General features: G+C 39.6%; 1 protein-coding gene across 1 annotated transcript in view; it reads left to right on the top strand.

Annotated features, from left to right (window-relative positions):
- The window catches only part of cep89 (centrosomal protein 89), a 76410-nt gene that overhangs the window by 34101 nt on the left and 20854 nt on the right, over window positions 1-21455 (top strand). The window contains exons 11-13 of the mRNA XM_048605979.1: window positions 3838-4005; window positions 9533-9674; window positions 10941-11030. Coding sequence (XP_048461936.1) covers window positions 3838-4005; window positions 9533-9674; window positions 10941-11030 — 400 coding nt within the window. The remainder of the gene's footprint in view (window positions 1-3837; window positions 4006-9532; window positions 9675-10940; window positions 11031-21455) is intronic.

Raw genomic sequence — 21455 nt, forward strand, 5'->3', positions numbered from 1 at the left:
CCAGGAGATTTATCCACCTTCATACATTCTAGTAATTCCAATACCACCTGTACTATGATATAGACTGTCCCCACGATATCGCCACTAACTTTCCCAAGTTCCCAAGTCTTCATGTCTTCCTCCATGGTAAACACAGAGGAAAAGTATTCATTGAGGACCTTGCGTTCATGTCCACTTTGGTCCTTGAGGCGTCCTGTTCTCTCTCTAGTTATTCTTTTTCCTTTAACATCCTTCAAGAATCTCTTTGGAGTCACCCTAATCTTCTCTGCCAAAGCTATCTCATGCCCCCTTTTCACACTCCTGATTTCCTTTTTCAGTAAACTTCTGTATCGCCTCCATACCTCCAGGGACTCCCTAGATCCCAGATGCCTGCTCCTGAGTCATGTCTCCTTTTTCCTGGTCAAAGTCTCAATATCTGAAGTCATCCAGAGTTCGCTACTGCTGCCAACCTTGCCTTTCACCCTCACAGGAACATAAAGATCTTGAACTCTAGCTATCATACTTTTAAAGGCCTCCCACTTGCCAGAGGTCCCTTTGCCTGCAAACAAATTACTTCAATCAACCCTTCCCGAGTGGGACCCTCTATATACTGTTTAAGGAAACTTTCCTGAACACAGTTAACAAATTCCACCTCATTTAAGCAATTAACACTATGGCAGTGTCAGTCTATGTTAGTAAAATTAAAATCCCCCACTATGACAACCCTATTGCTCCTGCAAGTCTCCCCATTCTCCCTTCATATTTGTTCCTCTAATTCCCATTGACTATTTGGGGGCGTATAGGACAAACCTAATTCTGTCACCATCCCCTTCTTATTTCTTAGTTCCACCCACAAAGCCTCATTGAATGATCCCTCAGTTATTTCATCGCTCATTACTGTTTTGATACTCCCCTTAAGCAAAAATGCAACTCCCCCCCCCCCCCCCTTTCCTCCCCCTCTGTCTCGCCTAAAGCACCTGTATCCTGCCACATTAAGCTGCCAGTCCTGTCCCTCCCTTAGCCATGTTTCTCAAATGGCCCACGTAACTATTCACAGCCTGAGCTCATTGGCCTTACCTGTCAGCCCTCTTGCATTGAAATACATGCAATTTAATCCAACAGGCACTCCTCACTCCCTCTCCTGTTCCATCCTGACTTGTCTCTTCAACATGCTATTTCTGATTACTGTTTCTTCTTTCCAACCTTGAAATCGCCTCCATGCTGTTAAGGATCCCATCCCCCTGCCATATCCTCCTATTCTTAACCTCACTAGCACATGTCACTGGAAGTAATCCGGAGATTACTACCTTCAAGGTCCTGGTTTTTAACTTTTTTGCTAGCTCTCTATAATCACTCTGCAGGACCTCATTCCTATTTCTGCCTATGTCAATTGTGTCAACGTGCACAATCTCTTCTGGCTGCTCACCTTCCGCCTTGAGATCATTCTGCAGCCACTCCAAAGACATCCTGGACCCTGGCACCTGCGAAGTAACACACCATCCTGGATTCCTGTTGGCGACCACAGAATATCCTGTCTGTCCCCCTAACTATTGAATCTCCTATCACGAAGGTCCTGTTTACTTTTACCCTTTCCCGCTGTATGCCAGAGCCAGTTGTAGCGTCGCCAACCTGGCTATTGGTGCTTTCCCCTGATCGGTCAATCCCCTACCCCCTACCCCCCCGCCCCCCCCCCCCCGAAAAAAAAAGGAGTATCGAAAACGGTATACTTGTTTTCGAGGGGAATGGCCACAGGGGATTCCTGCACAATGTACCTCCTCCTTTTGCCTTTACTGGTGATCACTTATCTACTCTCTGCCTGCATCTCACTAAGACTCTTATCTATGATGCGCTCAGCATCTTGGATGATCCTAAGTGCATCCAGCGCCAGCGCCAACTCCAGCACCTTAACACAGTCTCCCAGGAGCTGCAGTTGCGTGCACTTCGCACAGGTGTAGTTATCGGGGACAATGGAGGTCTCCCTCATCTCCCACATCCTGCTATAGGAGCGTGTCACTGCCCTAACTGCCATCTCAACTGCTCTAAGATTAAGAGGAATGTTAATAGGACTTTACCTGAGCTTACCTGTACTCTTAGCTGAGCTGCTGCTCGCCGAAGCCTATCGTGCCAAAGCCTTACTTCTCACTCTGCTACCAACAAATTAGCATGTCTGTCTGAGACAGTAGGAACTGCCGATGCTGGAGAATCTGAGATAACAAGGTGTAGAGCTGGATGAATACAGCAGGCCAAGCAGCATCAGAGGAGCAGGAAAGCTGACGTTTTGGGTCTGGACCCTTCTTCAGAAATGGGGGAGGGGAAGGGGATTCTGAAATAAATAGAGAGAGAGGGGGAGGCGGATGGAAGATGGATAAAGGAGCAGATAGGGGGAGAGGAGACGGACAGGTCAAGGAGGCGGGGATGGAGCCAGTAAAGGTGAGTGTAGGTGGGGAGTTAGGGTGGGAGTTGGTCAGTCAAGGGAAGACGGACAGGTCAAGGAGGCGGGGATGAGGCTGGTAGGTAAGAGGTGGGGGTGGAGGTTGTGGTGGGAGGAGTGGATAGGTGGGAGAAAGGACAGACAGGTTAGGGAGGCGGGGACGAGCTGGACTGGTTTTGGGATGTGGTCGGGGGCGGGGAGATTTTGAAGCTTGTGAAGTCCACATTGATACCATTGGGCTGCAGGGTTCCCAAGCGAAATATGAGGTGCTGTTCCTGCAACCTTCAGGTGGCATCGTTGTGGCACTGGAGGAGGCCCAGGATGGACATGACATCCAAGGAGTGGGAGGGGGAGTTGAAGTGGTTCGCGACTGGGATGTGCAGTCGTTTGTCGCGAACCGAGCATAGGTGTTCCACAGAGCAGTCTCCAAGCCTCCACATGGTTTCCCTGATGTAGAGGAGGCCACATCGGGAACAGCGGATACAGTATACCACATTAGCAGATGTGCAGGTGAACATCTGTTTGATGTGGAAGGTTTTCTTGGGGCCTGGGATGCAAGTGAGGGGGGAGGTGTAGGGGCAGGTGTAGCACTTCCTGCGGTTGCAGGGAAAAGTGCTGGGGGTGGTGGGGCTGATGGGGAGTGTGGAGCGGACAAGGGAGTCACGGAGAGAGTGGTCCCTCTGGAAGGCAGATAAGGGTGGGGAGGGAAAAATGTCTTTGGTAGTGGGGTCAAATTGCAGATTGCAGATGGCGGAAGTGCCAGAGGATGATGCGTTGGATCCGGAGGTGTCTCTTATTGCTTTTTTGGTTAGAGGAGCAGAGAGGATGGGAACTACTGCATTGATGTAATGATTGGGACTTAGGTAGTCCTTGATACCAGGCCCACAATGATCTGCTCTTCAGTAGAGGTGACTGCTTCCAGGCTCTAATGTATGCACCACAGTGGTGCCTCTCCCTCACTGTCGCCCTCTGCTGGACACGCTTGGTTTCAGTCAATGGTGTACAAGGGCTCCCAGGTCACATTGTACCTCCCCCTTTCCCCATCTTATCACTGTTCCGATGATAATCTCCCTCATCGTTTTTGCTTCCGAAGTGGTTCACCTTACATTTATCCACATCATACTTCATCTGCCATGTATTTACCCACTCACTTAAATTGTCCAAATCACTCTGAAACATCTCTGCATCCTCCTCACAGTTAACCCTCTCAGTCAACTTTGTGTTGTCTGCAAGACTTTGAAAAAAACTGAGCACAATACATTAATTTTGGCTTAAGAAGAATCTATTTTGATCCAGCCATTTAACTGCCACAAGCTACATTTTCTGTAACTAATGCTTCGTTGTGTGACCTGAAGCAGCTCATCAATCATGTTCCCATTTTCCAGAGGACTACCAGTGAGACAATTGTTTTTCCTTCTCTTTGATAGGAAACTACAGCTGGAACAAGAGAAACACCATGTAGAAGTGGAGGAATTGATGGGAAGAATTGCATCTTTGCAAGCTGAAAAGAAGAGCTTACTCCTTGAAAAGACAGAATTAATAGCTGACAATAAGACTTTAGAAGCAGAGCTACAGGTAGCACAGAAGTCAAACAGGTAGAGTGAATGAATAGATAATCAATAACTTTGCATTGAACTTTATATTAAGATTTCTAAATCTGAATTCTGGTTTACATGTGATATATATTTTGAAAGGAAATTTTATCTTTGACTTTTTATATGCTTAATATATCTCATTTTGCTTTATTACTTTTTTGGTTTTCTGTTAAATTAGAGGTGCTGATTCCAGGTGAGGAATAGTTCGTTTGTGCACAATTGTATTGTGCCTTGCTCAAGTCGCCATTCTTTATGTAATATTGTTGGCCATGACGGTTGTACATGATTCTGTCCTCACATGACAGCTATTTTTTTTCGTGCAACTCTGTGCTTTGCTAAGCCATGTGACACAACATTGAGGGTCACATGTACCAGATGGGCTAAAATGTTAGATTCCCTCTCGAGTGTACTGCTGAACCATTTGGGCCTTTGTATAAAATACAGTAAGGGAGTTTGAAGTCATGGCCTCTAGGTTGCTAGCTTAGTGCTATAACCAGCTAAACTGCAACAAGCAGGAGAGTCTCTCAAACTACTTTGCATGGGGACAAGTGGTACATGCTACTAACAAGGTAGCAAGGATTAGATAAAGTGGTAAAGGCACAGTCATGAGGAAGAGGTCTGAAGAACTTTTTGCAATAGTGAGGGCAATACTGTGGTGTATTGGAGTTTCGGTGAGCAAAATGCAGTAGCAGAAAGAACAGCTATTAATGATGAATTCAAGAATCTCGAGTTTATGGAGCCGAGCATTCACATACAGACATGGCTGGATGAAATTGTTAGACTCGAGTGTTGGAAGGATAGTAAGAACAAGTAACTTGGAAGTCAGTTCATTACAGCATGGTGATCTCATAGTGCAATGTTAAAGTGTGGGAATGATAACATTGAGACATTGTGTGCATGAGGATATTTGCTATGGCATTCTGAGCAACTTGCAGCTTGCAGAGAGCAGTTGGGTGCTTAGCCAGGAACCGTTGAGAAGATTTGAACCCCTACATGACGAACACATAGACCAATGGGGAATTTTAGGACAGTGACAGGTGGTAGGCTAAAATATTAAAAATAGAACCCTGATCCCAACTTGCCAGTTCTGGTTAAGAGTTTTTTGTGCTTGCTTTTATCTGTTTCTGACTTTAATTATTATAAATTCTATGATGATGATCACTTTCCTCAAATGCTTTCCCACAGAAGCACACTGCATGTAATTTCCCTGAACTAGTTCTGACACCGCTTCCTTACACATTGGATGGAAACACACTGGTTAAGGAAATTCCCTTGTATGCACTTAAGGAGTTCCTACACCCTTCCTTTTACATTGTCAATATCCCAGTCAATATTAGGTTTAGTGAAGTCTGTCATTATTAATACTCTGTAGTTCTTGTATAATGAAATTTGCCTGCACATTTGATCCTCTATATTCTCCCCACTACATGAGGCTAATAGTAAGCACTATCAAAATAGCCGCTTCCTTGTTCTTTAATTCTTTTTTCTGTCTTTGACTGCTCAAATATTATCCTTCTGTAGTGCTGAGGTAGCATGCTAGTTTCTTAGATCAATACTGAAACCCCTGCTTTTTTTATTCCTTCCCTATCTTTGCTGAATACCAGTAACCAAGAATATGAAGTTCCCAATCACCCCTCCTTTAAGCCATGCCTCTGTTTTGATGCTAAACCATAGTCCTTGCTTATGTCTGCATCATACCAACCTTATTAATCATGCTCCATGTATTTGCGTGCATGAACTCCAAATCCATCTTAGCCTGCTTTTTTTTTTTGCTTCCTGTCTGGGTTTTCTTATTTCTGAACTGTTCTTTATTCTAGTTATATTACTCTCTCTCTATTTCCTGATGCATCTGGTTACTCCTCATGGATATTTCTGCCTGACACCTCATTGTTATAGTCCTGAAAGCCTCAGTAGTGAAGTTTAGGACTGGAGTCAATCTACTTTTAACTTTAGTAACTTTCATGGATTTTATTTGCAGAGATACTTACTCATTATAAGTATGAACCTGATTACCCTACCGCGAGAGTTTCAGCCTTTTCCTATTTATATCTCTATTGAAGCAATCTTAAACAAATAAGAGCCCTGACTGTGACTTCAATGATGGGTGTTTGGAGTCACAGCCAAGCGTTGGGAGTCTGAAATTTCATGGAACATATGTTCCAGGAGCATATCAGAAATAGAGGGTAACCCAAAGGCTAAAAGGAGTAAGAACATTTAAGAATAAGTAATATCAGAGAAAAAGTGTTGAAGAAACGTGAAGGACTAAAATTCAATACATCCATAGGACCTGAAGACCTACACCCTACGTTTCGAAAAGCAAGACTGCCGAATTAGTAGATGTGCTGTCTATGATGTTCACAAATTCCTGAGATTTGGGAATAGTCCTGTCAGATTGGAGTTGTCAAATGGAACACTGCTTTTCAAGAAAGGAGGGAGGGCTAAAGTAGGTCATTTTGCCTAACTTCGGTCCTTGGAAATTAGCATGGATAGAGGATTGGTTAATGGGCAGGGAGCAGAGAACAGGCATAAATGGGATATTTTCAGGGTGGTAGGTTATAAGAAGTGGAATGCTGATACTTCAGCTGTAGACAAACTGTATTAATGGCTTAGGTGAAGAGACGGAATAATGTATGTCAGTTGGGTGATGATATAAATCCTCGGTGGTTGGTAAAGTTATGAGAGAAAATACCGAGCAAAGCTGCAAAGAGATACAGACAGATTAATTGAGTGGTGAACAAGGTAGCAGATGGCCTGGTACATACCAAGTTTAAGCATTGTGAATCAGAGGCTTTTTTATTTGTTCACTAGTAACTTGTTTGGAAAGGTACACATAATTTTGGCAAACTTACCTTTTAATATAGGTAATAAGATAATTTGCATGACACGCAAATATATTAAAAAGATATTCCCGACACATGCCATTAAGAAGCTTAATTTGCTGTAGTTTCATCCTGCCATTGGGAAGCTACTTTCTGGCCTCCTGTTAACTTAAGTACCTACGGCTGCCTTGGGTCCCCTTTCCCAGGAACTTCACAAGATTTTGTTCTTGGTCTGTCCATGGTCAAAGGTTAGGAATGTGGAGATGTTGCTGATTTGCATTGTGCAGCCAATACTGCAAAGAAAGAGGCTGTCTGTGATGAGCCACATGCAGTTCTCTTCCTTTCCCTTTAAATTCTTGCCTGTGCTTCTACAATGGGAGCAAGAATAGCCCTGTGAGTGGCTATAAGGAAATATGTTCACCAGATGGAATCAATGCATTAAGTGATGATTAACAGAAAGATGCATCAGACATAGCAAAAGGATTGTGATGACTAGCAATGGTGGACGGATAATTGGAATGCAAAGAAATGTCTAGAAATTGAACAATGGATGCTCTTGTAAGTGAAGTGGATCAGAGGAGCAATGTAATGGAGTATACTTGACAGAGTTGAAAGGACGGTGACATGCACTAGAGAACAGAATAGAAGAGCCTTTCTTGTCTCACATACTCAATGAGTATAGTGAAGAGTTTATATGTTGCCAATTACAATGCCAACTTCGATACAAAAGTACCTAGACACAGCTTCTTCAGTTACAAGATCTTAGACAAAAGAGAAATAAAATGTCCAGCAGTGCAGAAATAAAAGTTCAGTACAACAGACCATATTGGCACCTGCCTTCCGGTCCACACTGGCTCCAGACAACGTAGACGAGACACCATGTTGTGAGGCCGTAAGGTCGCCATGCCACGCCGGGAGGCTGCTGTGCCAAATCGGAAGGTTGCTATGCCATGCCAGGAGGCTGCTGCAGGAGGCCGGGAGGCCACTGCACCAGACCAGGAGGCTGCTGGGAATTGTCACTCGCCAGAGTGCAGGGAGTTGTCGTCGGCAGAGTGCCAGGAATCGTTGCTCACTGAAGGCTGGGCATTGTTGCCGGAGGCCAGGAGTCATCAGAGAGAAGAAGAAGACAAAAAGGAACTAAGAGGAAGAGGAAAAGAAGAAGAATGGGCAGAGCGGACAAGCTCTGCTGGAGTGTCCTGCTCCGCCACCATCTAGTTTCAAATGTCAGTGAATTTTCAACTTTATGCACCTTTCTTGATCCAATTAGGTAATTAAAATAACTCTTGCGATAGATGTCCGCAACTATATTTTTTAGCTGACGACAGCAGGTTCTTCTTTCTGTTGCTGGGGCAGATGATTGCCTTTTTTCAGTTCCTGTTTGCACCCAGCAATTATTTTGAGGCCGGTATTATTAAATCAAAGCACAATTTTAACTAACCAGAGTTCAGATTTAAAATCTGAGATATTGCTACGAATTCCTAACTTCACTAAATGTCATCTTTGAATTGCCCCTTTAAAAAATCAAGTTGTGATTGTGTCATGTGGGGTGCACCACATCCGTTGTCACATATTGGAATTAATATTGAAATTGTGTCAAAGCCAACACACTAAAATTTCTTGATTTCATGCCCACTATTATCTCCACTCAGAAACTGACTATAGGCTAGAATCAGACTTAAGATATTGGCAGCAGTTCAGAATTAGAAACAGGAACAATTAAATGCATTTATACACTATCTTTAATTTGATAAAGATTTCTGTAGAGCATTGCAAAGGAGTAGGGTAGAACAGATGTCAAAACAAAGAAGGAATAATTATGATTGATGGCAAAAATCTTTGTTTTGATCATTAGGTCTTAAAAAGGAAGGATGATCTTCTAATTAATGGAGTTAGAGACTAAGTGCCTAAGGGAGGATGTTCCAGACAGTGATTTTTAACGCAGTTGAAAGTACCGTTGCCATTTATGGTATGAAGGGACAAATTAAGTACAAGAAGCTCGAGTTCGAGGAAGGGAGAGTTCAGGGAGCTTTTGGAGCTGAAGGAGGTTACAGAGACTGAAGGACAAGGTTGTGATGGGATTTAAATATTGGAAATAAATTTTAAATTTGAAGGATTGGGGAACTTGGAACGGGGTAAGATAAAGAGATCAGTATGTTGGAATTTTTTGAAATCTGTATTGAATGGAGGATGTAAGTTTAGCCAGTAGAACATTTGAATTATTGAGTGTGGTGCTAACAACTTCATCAAGAAGTGCTTTGATAAAATGTGGGTTCAGATGAAAATGGAGTTATCTGATATTACAGAGGTGTGAACTAAGGTGGTATTTGTGATGGAGGTGATTTGGAGTCAATAATTGTACCTTAAATGGAGACAGCTTTGGATGATCTGAAATCATGATTAGTTGCATGTTTTTTTTAATCATATTTACATTTATTGCCAGAAATAATCAAGCAAAGAGATGCAGACTTAAGTTGCTTGAAAACCAGCCATTATTAATTTGGACAGACAAGTTAGGACAGAGAAAAGTTTTGTCATATTTCAACTTCCCAGCTCCAACTAAAAATAAACTGTGATTTATGTACAATAGTTCAAATGTGGCCATGTGCAGTTATTACTGTGGGTAGATAAAAGGGTAAAAGAATTGTGTGCAAGAGATACAATAATTGAATTTTCAATGAGTGATCCCACAAAAATAATCTGGTTCACAGGCTAGCACAGAAGAAGATAGGTCTTCTGAAACAGCAAGCAGAAGAGGCCATGGAGAAAGAAATAGCAGCTCACCAATATCTGGCAAACTTGATTGGTCTTGCTGAAAAGACCGCTCATGAACGTGATCAACTTGTACATGTGGTGAGTAATATTAAAGATTCCTTCTCTAGAGGCGATACTCCTGTCAAATGTTTTTCATGATATCAGTTGGGAGAGAGTCAACAGGTTGTTAGGATATTAGGATAAAACAACCTGACCCATTCCTGGTATTTTTTTAAAATCAAGACTTCATCACTACTATAACTTAAAAATTAACTGCATTTCAATGCGTGGCCTGGCAAAAGATCTGAAGCTGGAGACTGCCTACATAGCAACCCCCTTGTAGGCCAGAGAGAGCAGGATTAATTTGATTTCTCCAGGCTCCAATGTTGGCTTCAATCCTACAGCTTTCTTTCCCTCTCCCTTATTCCTATTGCCATCTCAACTGATTACTGATTAACTCCTCCTCTCAGGAAATCAAATTTAACATTTTCATATCTCTTCATGGGTGTGTTTCCTCCGTTTCTTTGTAATTCGTGTGCCCTATCTAACAACTAAAAACTTCTTACGGTTCTGACTTTGATTTGCTGCATTTTTCTTGTTCCTTACATTCTGCTATTTTAATGCATTCTTTAAGACATCTAGCCCTAGACTGCAGATTTACTCTTATAAAGCTATTTCACTTTTTGCAATTTCACTTTTTGTTATTTTTACTTTTTCTTTCGGTGATCAATGTTAATATTCTGGTGCACTGTGTTGTCTTTAATATCAGTTTACAAAACATACAAACTATGTTTTCTAATGGTACTTTTAATATAATTCATTTGCAGTTGGAAGAAATTCAAACCAGATATTCAAGAAAACATCATTCTTCTTAAAACAGAGCATTTAGAATTAAATGTGTTCATATATTAAAACTTAGCTTCACTATATTTTTGCGACTTTTCACCCTTTCCCTTCTAAGGAGTTTGAGCTGATTTATTTAGCAGGCATATCCTCAGCATAGTTATTATTAATGTTTAAGCTTTAACTGTGAATATTGACGTGTTTTGTAACTGAAACCACTAGCCTTTGGTCAAAACACTACCAAACACCACCTTCGTTTCTCTGATACAGAAAAAAGGTTTGCTGGGCAATGAGCAAAAATTTGTATACTTTCTTGTCCTTACTTGTTCCTCTACCCAATTCGCAAACTTTCAAACCCAAGATTTTCCGAACTTATGTGACTCAAACAGCTGGCACAAATGGTTGGATTTTCTTACAATAAACTCTCCTTGACTTAGCCTTTTTTTTGTCCTCCTCATATCATTTTTATTCAAAGTTTTTAGTGTTCAACCTTAATTTTCTCCTATGTCATTTCTGCTACAGACCAAAAGCCTGACAAATGAGAAACATGGAGTTTTAAACAAGATTGTAGCAGGCAATGTGCGTTTGGGCAAGTTGGAAGAACAAGTAAAGGTATGACTTGGATTTAGTTTCAATCCAACTATATAAGCTAATTTAAGGTTACGCAGATTTGTTTGATGACAGGAGTAAGTAGTGTCCTAGTTGGATGTGACATTAATTGCATTCTGTTGTATGTGTTGTAAGGTATGTGACATATATGTCTTTTGATATAGTTTATATTTGAGATTGGATTTTTGAACTTAAACTTGTGGCATATGGGTTTTCTGTGTTTCTGAGGGGGTTTAATGATTAACTTGTACTTTTGTAGTCTGGTGTAAAGAGGCTAAGAATGATAGCTTTGAAGGCTAATGAAAATTTGTTTAAATTGGGAGAATTTACAAGTGAACAACATAAACAGTACAGTGATTTAAGCTTTCAGATAGAAATTTCTGGAATTGTTTCTTTTAGGCTTGAGGAAAACACCCATAGCTTGATAAAAAATGCTTTTGGATTTCAGTTAGGCAGTTTTTCAGCTGAAGCTGGATGCGTAAAGCAGTTGCTCCTGAGAAAGGGTGAGGATGGTTTAGAAATGTTAACAATAGTTTACCTTAGTGTAAGGAGTTTAATGAAAGTTCCAGACCAGAAGTGCATGTTAAAACCCTGAATGGGTTATTTGAAGCTGGCAAAGTCTAGGTTTAGTTTTATAATAAATCAAGAAGAGGTTATCAGATTCTCCAGATCCGGGAATTAAAGCCAGTGAAGTCAAAATCCTATGTGAAATCGAGAAGAATTCTCTCTGGTGTTTTGACTATTGTAATAAGATGCTATTGGAATTAATGGGGTTGTATTTTTATTGTGTGTTTCAAAGTCTTTAAAAGTGTGCTAATGTTTGGCTTATTCTATTTCATTGTCATTTACTTTGTGTGATAAACTGTTTGTTAAAACAAAATCTGCAACATTGTGTGCTTACGTTTGGTGAGAGACATCTTCATTAAAGCCAAAAATAAAACAAAATGCTGTCTATCAAACCAGATTTCAGTCTGGGATCTGACTTGTCCAGTAATAACCTCAGCTAGGTTCAGAACAGTATTGTTACTGAGATGATGTATCCTTTTCCATCTGTAGTAGTCCAACTGCCCTTATGCTTAGCAAAATTCCTCTATAAATTGTCAGTTACTTTTTTTAATTTTAGATGGAAAATGTGACCATGCTGTAAATTTAAGTCATTATTTTTAGAATATTTTAATTAGAGTTTTAGGAGTTAAAATGAACTTTCAGTGGTTGTATGTCAATACTGATAAGTATTTGCAAATTTTATCAAATCTTTGGCTTGGATTTTGCAAGCTGGAAGTGTTCAGAATCATTACTCTTCTAAAATGGGCAATAATTTCTGGAATATACATGCGTAGCTAAATGTGAAAATTCAGATGTTTCTGCCAGTGATTCTGTCATCCATCATCCACTTCATGAAGTTGTGCAGGCAATTAAATAGAAATCACTGAAGTGATAAAAACTTGACCTTTTACACTATTGGTCTCACTTTAAAAAAACTCAAAAAGGTTACACCTTGTTTATTGATGTTCAACTGGTTTTTAAATGATTCTTTAAATGTAGTTCATAATGATAGATGACTAACCTCTCTGTTCCTGAAAAACTAATTTTTTCACAGTGGAATGTCAAATTTGTCATAATGACCTCTTTTAAAAAAACTCATTCTTTTAACTTATTTTTGTTTTGATATTTTAGCTTCTACCTTAATTCCGTGTCTATAAGTCCCAAATATTTATTTCATTTTCTGTACATTTTCTAACCGTAAAAATGTCAGTGCATTTAGCTTCTTGGCTTTCTGTTGTTGAGAATATTTCCATGTGATTGGTTGATGGCTATGGTTAATGACTTCATTGTTGCTGGCGCCTTGGGACTCCTTTGACTTACAACCAGGTTCAAAGTAATATCAGAGAGGGGAAATCCATGTCACAAATTTTGCTAAATCTTTGAGGGCAGCTTTCTTTAAAGCCAGTGATGAGCTTTGTTGCTTTGCCAGTGACAACAAAATCTGGCCTTTTTGTTTTTTAAAAAAAGAAGTTTTCTTCAAGGTAGCAGTACACGGGAATAATGCAAGCTAACAAAATGTAACATGTTGAGGAGGGCACAAAGCTAACATAGCTATGTATCATCTTCTGTTTATTCAGAGAATACTGTGCTATACATTCTGAGTCACAGTTTTCCTTAACCTCATTCTGGGCACTTCACTGTACTCGTTATGACATGCACAGCCAATACATGTCAGTAGCCATTCATACTAATCTGACAAAACCTTTTACTTGTTCCGATTGTACCCCAATGTTACTTCAATCTTATCCAGTAAAATGTTCACAATTTTCCCAGCCATTTGCATTGCCATTTTCTAACCATTTGTATCAAAACGTTCCCTTTTTCACAAGCAAGGCTTTACTCATCTACAATCCTATCCTCATAGCAGAATGTAAATTTAAATGCCAGAATGCATGGTACTGCCCAATGGGTTGGAATGCTTTTTTTTCTATATCATATTAACTCATTAATACTAAGCCCTTCACATTTCCTTGAGCTCATCTGTGTAAGTTTGAATTGTGAATGCTACTGTATTCTTGGTTCCTGATACCACTCCACATTTCCAAATTATCTTGTCAAAATTTTCACTGCTGTTCAAATGGCAAATTTTAAACTATTGCATAGATTTTCAAATTGAAGCTCTTGAATGGTGACTTTGGAAACATTGAAACATTGTGCATTTGATGCTGGGTGCACAGTTCTGTTTTGTGCAGAGATTTCTTTTTATTTTAGCTGGATTATTCTGATTATTTTCCCTTTTCTATGAGGTTTTCAGATTTTCTAAAATGTTAACATTTCCTCTGAAAGATTGAGAAGTACCCAAAAGTACTGATTTTTCAACAGGTGGTTCCATAGTGTTTCAATGTTTGTAGGGTCCATTATAAAGGGAAAATAAGTCACTGACTTGTTGCCTAGCTACTTAATGACCATAACATCATTAAAGTTAGAATTCTCTCAAGCTCAAGAACGAAGAAAGCAATGAGCTATTATATATAGATATTAAAAAAGCTTGTATTTTTAGAATGCCTCTAAACCTCAAGATGTCCAAATGTGTTTTGCAGCCAATTAAATACATTTGAAGTAAATCCAGTCTTTTGGGTCTAGCAAAGGTTTCAGATATTTGCACACAATAAGCTTCCACAAACAGCAATACAGTAGTGATCAGATATTCTGTTTTTGTGATGTTGATTGAGGGAATATTTTAGCTGGTCTACTGGCAACAATCCAGAATTATAGAATTGTTATGACAGAGAAGGAGGCCATTCAGCCCGTCATTTTGGCACCAGTCACATTACCTATAGGGAAGCGCCCTGCTCTTCAATGAAACTGTGTCTGGGGATTTTTATTTCATCTCAGGTTAATGTCTTATCCAAAAGATTACACATCTAACAGCGCAGTACTGTCTAAATAATACATCACCTGAGCACCACACTGGACACCAGCCTTGATTGTGATCATTATATGATGAGCTTTAGAATACCATCGGAAAGAGTAAGGATCAACTGAGAGTAGTGCGGTGCTCTTATGTGTATTGGAAGCTGTACATATTAATACATAAAGCACTGTTCATTGTGAACAGAAAGAACATGTATGTAGGGTGTGCCAATTTCAACTCAGAAATGGTGATAACCATTCTTTGGTTCACTCTTCAGGGCATGCCTTGACCAATTGAAATCACTCTGCCTGTTTTAAACAAAGTTTGGCAGTTAATTGTCAGGCATCATTAATTGCTTCATTTTCCAAAAGCAATGCGTTTTCCAAACTGGGTCAACTTGCCAACTAATTAGCACTGTTTTCTAAAACTGTATAAATTGTTGATTCATAGAATCGTAGGCTCCTTACAGTGTGGAAGCAGGCCATTTGGCCCATTGAGTCCACACTGACCCTCTGAAGAGCATTCCACCCAGACCCATCCCCCTAACGTATCCTTGTAATGCTGCATTTCCCATGGCTAATCCACCTAGCCTGCACACCCCTGGACACTATGGACAATTTAGCCTGGCCAATACACCTAACCTGCACATCTTTGAACTGTGGGACGAAACCTGAACACCTAGAGGAAACCTGAGCACCTGGAGGAAACCCACGAAGATACTGAGAGAACCTGCAAACCCACACAGGCAGTTGCCCGAGGCTGGAATCAAACTTGGGTCCCTGGCGCTGTGGGGCAGCAGTGCTAACCACTGACCCACCATGCCACCCAATTTCCTTTTACTTTGTTATTTCTTACAAATTGTCCTGATAAGCCCAAAATGAAAAACTTTCACAACATGTGTGTCTTGTTTAGTAGCCCTGAGGTTATGTGTTATCAAATGACTATAAAGATTTATAGAATTGGGTCAAATAATCACTCGTAGTGCAGATTAATTCAGGAAAGCAAGCACTGATCTGTTAAAGGTAAATCACATCTAACTAACCCTAGTGAGATTTTTGATGAGGTCACAGAGGTTTAATGAAGGTAATGTTTAATGTTGATTTATTGATTGGGCTGAAACCCCTGGTTGAGTTTTTGAAAGACTGAACAATTGTATTTCAGTGGCTTAAAACAGCAGTTTCTAAGATGGCTAAATGTTTCAGAACTGTGCTGTACAATTCCAAAGCTGTGAAAACATAGTCAGGCTGTCTCGAAGAACCTATCAGAGTCGATCACATTGGAGGAAAGTGAATGACTCAACTCCTGATCCACTCTCAAAACATCCAGACAGCACCTTTATAAGAAGCTGGGTGTGGAACAACCATTAGATGCAACCACTTTGGACACTGGACTGTAACTGAGAAGAGAACTGTTCCAGCCTTACTCTAACCATGTCTAAACTACAGACATGAAATAAATTTTCTATGACTATGTTTAAATAACTGACTAGTTTGTGAGGGTAGATTATGCAATGAGCAAACTATAACCCTCCTTTGCATTTTAAGAAATTGTTTTTCTCTAGACAAGGCAAAAGAAGACATGCAGAAAGAAAAGGACCTTTAGAAAGCTTTCTTCCCCTTTCTCCATTCATCCTCCAAAGTTGAGCGCTAATTACTAAAAATGAGATGAAAATAACATAAACAAAACCTGAGGAGGACAGGGCAAGATGCAGAAACTGTGCCACAGTACAGCCAAAACACAAGGAGCAAAAAAACAGCAAAGTTTGAAACATCCTTTCATCTTCGCATTATCAATCTAGTGGGACCACTGCTGTTGTAGCATTGTAAATAGTGAGTCTGAAGTTGTAATGCCGATTTGGGGGAAAAACAATTCCAGACTCCTGGGGCTTCCAAGCGGTGGCCTTTGTTTAAGTATTTTCTATTTTTGCTCCATTTCTTTTATTTATCATGGGCTATTTGTGTATATTCAAGGGAAAGTCTGCCCATTCCGCCTTTATATTTTGGACTTGCTGGAAATGTTCCAGATGAGATGTTAAAGCGAGGCTCCATTTGTTTTATTTGGGAATGCCAGTTGATGAAGGATGATACTGGCGCCAATCTTCACTTAGTCTTGCATTTTATTAACAGAGTTGATATATAAAATATAACAAACATACATCTCATAACCCCACCACAATTTCAGTAAATATCTCTTTATATGTGCTCTAATGAAATCTCAATTGTTGCTGTCCATCTGCATATAATTAAGCAGTTGATGTACAATTAAAACCATTTTTCCTCTCAAATGGTCATAAAAGATTCCTGGGTACTGTCGTTACAAGAGCTGGAACGTTACCTCTGATCATTTGGTCTACATATATCCCCCTAATAACATTACGAGAAGTAAATTATCTGGCCATGATCACATTGGTAATTGTGGGAGATGGTATGTACAAATTGTCTGCCAGATGTCCATGTTACAACAGTGACTACAATGTCAGATGTACTTAATTGGCTGTCAAGCATTTGGGATATGCTGTGATCCTGAAAAATGCTAAACAAATGCAGATTTTTATTTTTCTCTTATTTTGAACCTATTTCTGGCTGTGCAGAGATCAATCTGTGCAAAAGGGAGATAATACCCAATATTAATCAGTGCCAGAGGAATATCTTTGACTAGTTTGGATCACCTAAAGACCTCGGACTGATATTTCCCAGGCTTGTTTGCCCCAGTTGATCTGGATATTTTAATTTGGTTTCTTCCCCTCACAGTGATCCACTGGCATTAATTTGGTTTTTCACTTCTAAGGCTGTCACCAGCCTTTTCAGGTTGCTGGGCATTAGCTTTCTAATTTAAAGGGCAGCACGGTGGCTCAGTGGTTAGCACTGCTGCTTCACAGCGCCAGGGACCTGGGTTCAATTCCACCCTCGGGCAACTGTCTGTGTGGTGTTTGTACATTCTCCCCGTGTCTGCGTGGGTTTCCTCCGGATGCTCCGGTTTCCTCCCACAGTCCAAAGATGTGCAGGCTAGGTGGGTTGGCCATGCTAAATTGCCCATAGTTTTCAGGGATGTGTAGATTAGGTGGCTTATAGGGAGATGGGTCTGGGTGAGATGCTAAGAGGGTCGGAGTGGACTTGTTGGGCTGAAAGGCCTGTTTCCACACTGTGGTAATTCTATGAAATTCTATGATTCTATTCTATGAATGTGTATATTTTGATGCATATTATAGAGACACCAAAATTGGTGGCATAGTAGACAGTGAAGAAAATTTTCTAAAGGGATCTTGATCAAATGGGTCAATGAGCTGAAAAATGGCAGATGGAGCTCAATCTGGATGACTGCGAGATATTGCACTTTGGTACAACAAACAGGGGTAGGACATATACAGTTAATAGTAAGGCCTTGAGTAGTATTGTAGAATAGAGGGATCTAAGGATTCAAGTGCATAATTCTTTTGAAGTTGGTGTCACATATAGACAGGGTGCTTAAAAAGGTGTTTGGCGTGCTTGCCTTCATTGCTCAGTCTTTTGAGTATAGGGTTTGGGAAATCATGTTGTGGCTGTACAGGACATTAGTGAGGCCTCTTCTGGAATGCTGTTATCTGTTCTGGTCGCCCAGTTATAGGAAGGATATTATTAAGCTGGAGAGAGTTCAGCAGAGATTTACCAGGATGTTGCCAGGTATGGAAGGTTTGAGTTATAAAGAAGGGCTGGATAGGCTGGGACTTTTTTCACTAGAGCATAGGAGGTTGTGAGATGACCACATAGAAGTTTATAAAATCATGAAGGGTATAGATAGGGTTAATGATAGTTGTCTTTTCCCTAGGATGGGGGATTTCAATACTACGTGTCACATTTTCAAGGTGAGAGGAAGAGATTTAAAAAAGACATGAGGAGCAAATTTTTTTACACAGAGGGTGGTCCACATGGGGAATAAATGTCCTGAGGAAGTGGTGGATGTGGGTACAATGACAGCATTTAAAAAACATTTGGTTAAGCACATGAATAGGAAAGGTTTGGAGGGATATGGGCCAGGAGCAGGCAGGTGGGATCAGTTTAGTTTGGGATTATGTTCGGCATGGACTGGTTGGATCAAAGGGTCTATTTCTGTACTCTATGACTCTGTGTGATAAAAACAAATTGTTGGAGAACTCAGCAGGTCTACAGCATCTCTGGAAAGAGAAACAGCATTAATCTTTCAAGTCCAAGATGACTGTTTTTCAGTTCTGCATTCTGGGTTTAGTGTACAAAATGATCTTTCTCTGAGTGGAATCATTCATATGTATTTGAATATTTTAAGGTATTAATGTGCTAACTACTTACATTAATTTATAAATGTGGTATATGGCATATCAAAAGTGATCTATTCTTGTTTTAGAATTTCTAAATCATTTATGCAATAATTAAGTGAGCAGTTCCAAAACAACTCTTGAATCTATTAATGGAGCAGATTTGAACTCATATTTATTTCTTAGAACAATGATGATGCCCTGATTGTCAACACCACTCTTTTATCTGTTGAACATTTGTAAGCAATGTTCTTTCTATTTTTTTTTCTTTCCTGTACAATAACTTTAAAGGGCTCACTTTAGTACAGATTGCATTGGGACTTTTGTGTTGCTGCACAGCTCATGCAAGGAACATTGTTTGTAACTTGATTTTCACTCTGTTGATTCAGTAAATCATATGTGTATCCCCAGCATATGAAAGTAACTGATATAAAAATGCCATCTAGGAGTTTATTCTTGACTATAGTATTGCTATTGATATGACATTAATTCTGTGTAAAAAATGATGCATTATAATTATAACAAGTAGACCCTGAATTTGTCAGATTTTTCTTTATTAGAGAAAATATGCTAATAAAAGCAAGTTATAGTGTTTTTAAAAAAGTAACAATCTACAGAAACTGAATAATCCTAAATAATTCATTCACAAGATTATTGACAACATCTTAAAAATCTAAAATGCTGTGCAATATTATGGTGTTGCATGTAAACCTATAGACTGACAAATAAGCTGCATTAAAAACTGAGGGATATACAACTTTGTACTGTTTATATCTAGATTTGTTTTTAACTTTATGATAATGGATATTTATTTAGTAAGCATCAAAAAGTTTTGAAACATCTTTGGTGATACTTGTATGAATGAAAGAAATTGATTAATTAAACATTGAGGACACAAAAAACTGGGAAAAACTGTTAAAAATATCAATTAGTTGCATGGAATAAATTGTCTCATCTCATACGGTTGAGTTATAAATCTTAACATTTGATCAGTTTATAAACAGAAATATGTATACCATGTGACTCAAACTGAGATCACTTAATTTTGCAGTTTGCAAATGTTGATACAAATCATTATGGTGCAAACTGAATGCAGAAGAGGCAGCAGCAATTTTATTTGTTCCCATTTGTGAGGAATACCTTCATAATACTTGATTCATAAGACTGTCTTGCTCATTTGTGAAGTGAAAGGATGTTCCAGGAATTAATTCATTAATCTTTATGGAATTTGCAAACGTGGAATGTAATATTCTTCAACATGGTAATAATCTTTTACCAATCTAAAATATAGAAACGTGTTTTAAGTTAGAAAAATAGCCTATTAAAAATTTTTAGATCAGTGGTAAGTGCGTATCAAAGTATTAGAAGTGGAAGTATTGGAAAGGTAAAATGTAAAACCCTAATCTGATGGAAATGTTTTGTTTCATGTGTGATAAATCAGAGCTCAGGACAGAACAGGCCACTTACTACTTAACCTTTGAAAGCTTTCCTCAATTATGCTAGATTATAACAGATTTGTCCCTCAACTCCATTAAACACTTTTTGTTTCATATCTTTTGACACCCAAACCTTTGTAAGTTTATTTTTAAAATGCAAGTATTTAAATGAAGTGTGTCATTAAAGAGAAAGTTTGCCTATTTAAAAATAAATGCAAGTGAGACAATGGGCAAGATTTTCAGTTATCTGTAGAGTCAGGACCAGAGGTGGCTGGACCTGCAACATGGACCTTGTGCTGCTTGACATCAAGCAAGTTTGGCATCACAAATCTGACACACAGCCATTTTCAAAGAAGCCACAATCAGCAGGTCGGCAATTAAAGGGCCTTTCTTGTGCCAACAATGATTTCCAGTTGGTATGTGAGCTCTGCAAATGAGCTCAAACCAAAGCCACGCAGTCAAATCCAGGCAGTAGCAGCAAAGTCTACAATTGATCCTATGAGGGACGTCCCCAATTGCATCTGCTGTAGCTGCCAAGCCTCACTGCTGCTGACTGCTTGTGAAGCAGTTGTCCCTGTGTGATCACAGACAGGCAGCTGTAGCTGTTATAAACCTCTTCTTTTTTTTAAAAACTGATCTGTTCTTCAGAGGACTCATCTATGTTGAGGAAACAACAGTCTTATTAAATGAGAGACAACAAGGTGCAGGGCTGGATGAACACAGCAGGCCAAGCAGCATCATAGGAGCAGAGAGGCTGACGTTTCGGGCCTAGACCCTTTGAGTACTTTGCATTCATTTTCGCAAAGGAGGAAAAGCACAAAGTGGCACAGTTATATGGAAACCTAAAAACACATTGAAGTGAGAAACTTAATGGATTTAATCCAAGTATAAAATAGTTATGCAGTCAGTAATGGGAATGAAGAATCCAAGTGGTTAGGAGTAGGACTTAAGCAAATGCTCTCGGGCTGAATGTCACAATGGTGGTCCCCACAAAGCTAGACCATGGACCCAGGTTTTCATCATTTTTATTAATGATTTGAATAAAAGATGAGAGTATTATATATCAAAGTTTGCATATGACACTAAGGATACATGGGAAGTATGACTTCATCGAATTTAGATCAGAGACAGCAAATTAATTTATTTTTTAATACTGAGCTGTTGAGGAATATAGGGATTTAGGGATCCATGTATGTAAAACACCAAAAGTTAATGGAAAGATGAAAGTATAATCAGAAAGGTGAATCAAATATTGACTTTTTCAAGATAACACAGTGTGGAGCTGGAGGAACACAGCAGGCCAGGCAGCATCAGAGGAACAGGAA

The sequence above is a fragment of the Rhincodon typus genome, chromosome 15 (genome assembly GCF_021869965.1).
Source record: "Rhincodon typus isolate 14 chromosome 15, sRhiTyp1.1, whole genome shotgun sequence".
Lineage (NCBI taxonomy): Eukaryota > Metazoa > Chordata > Chondrichthyes > Orectolobiformes > Rhincodontidae > Rhincodon > Rhincodon typus.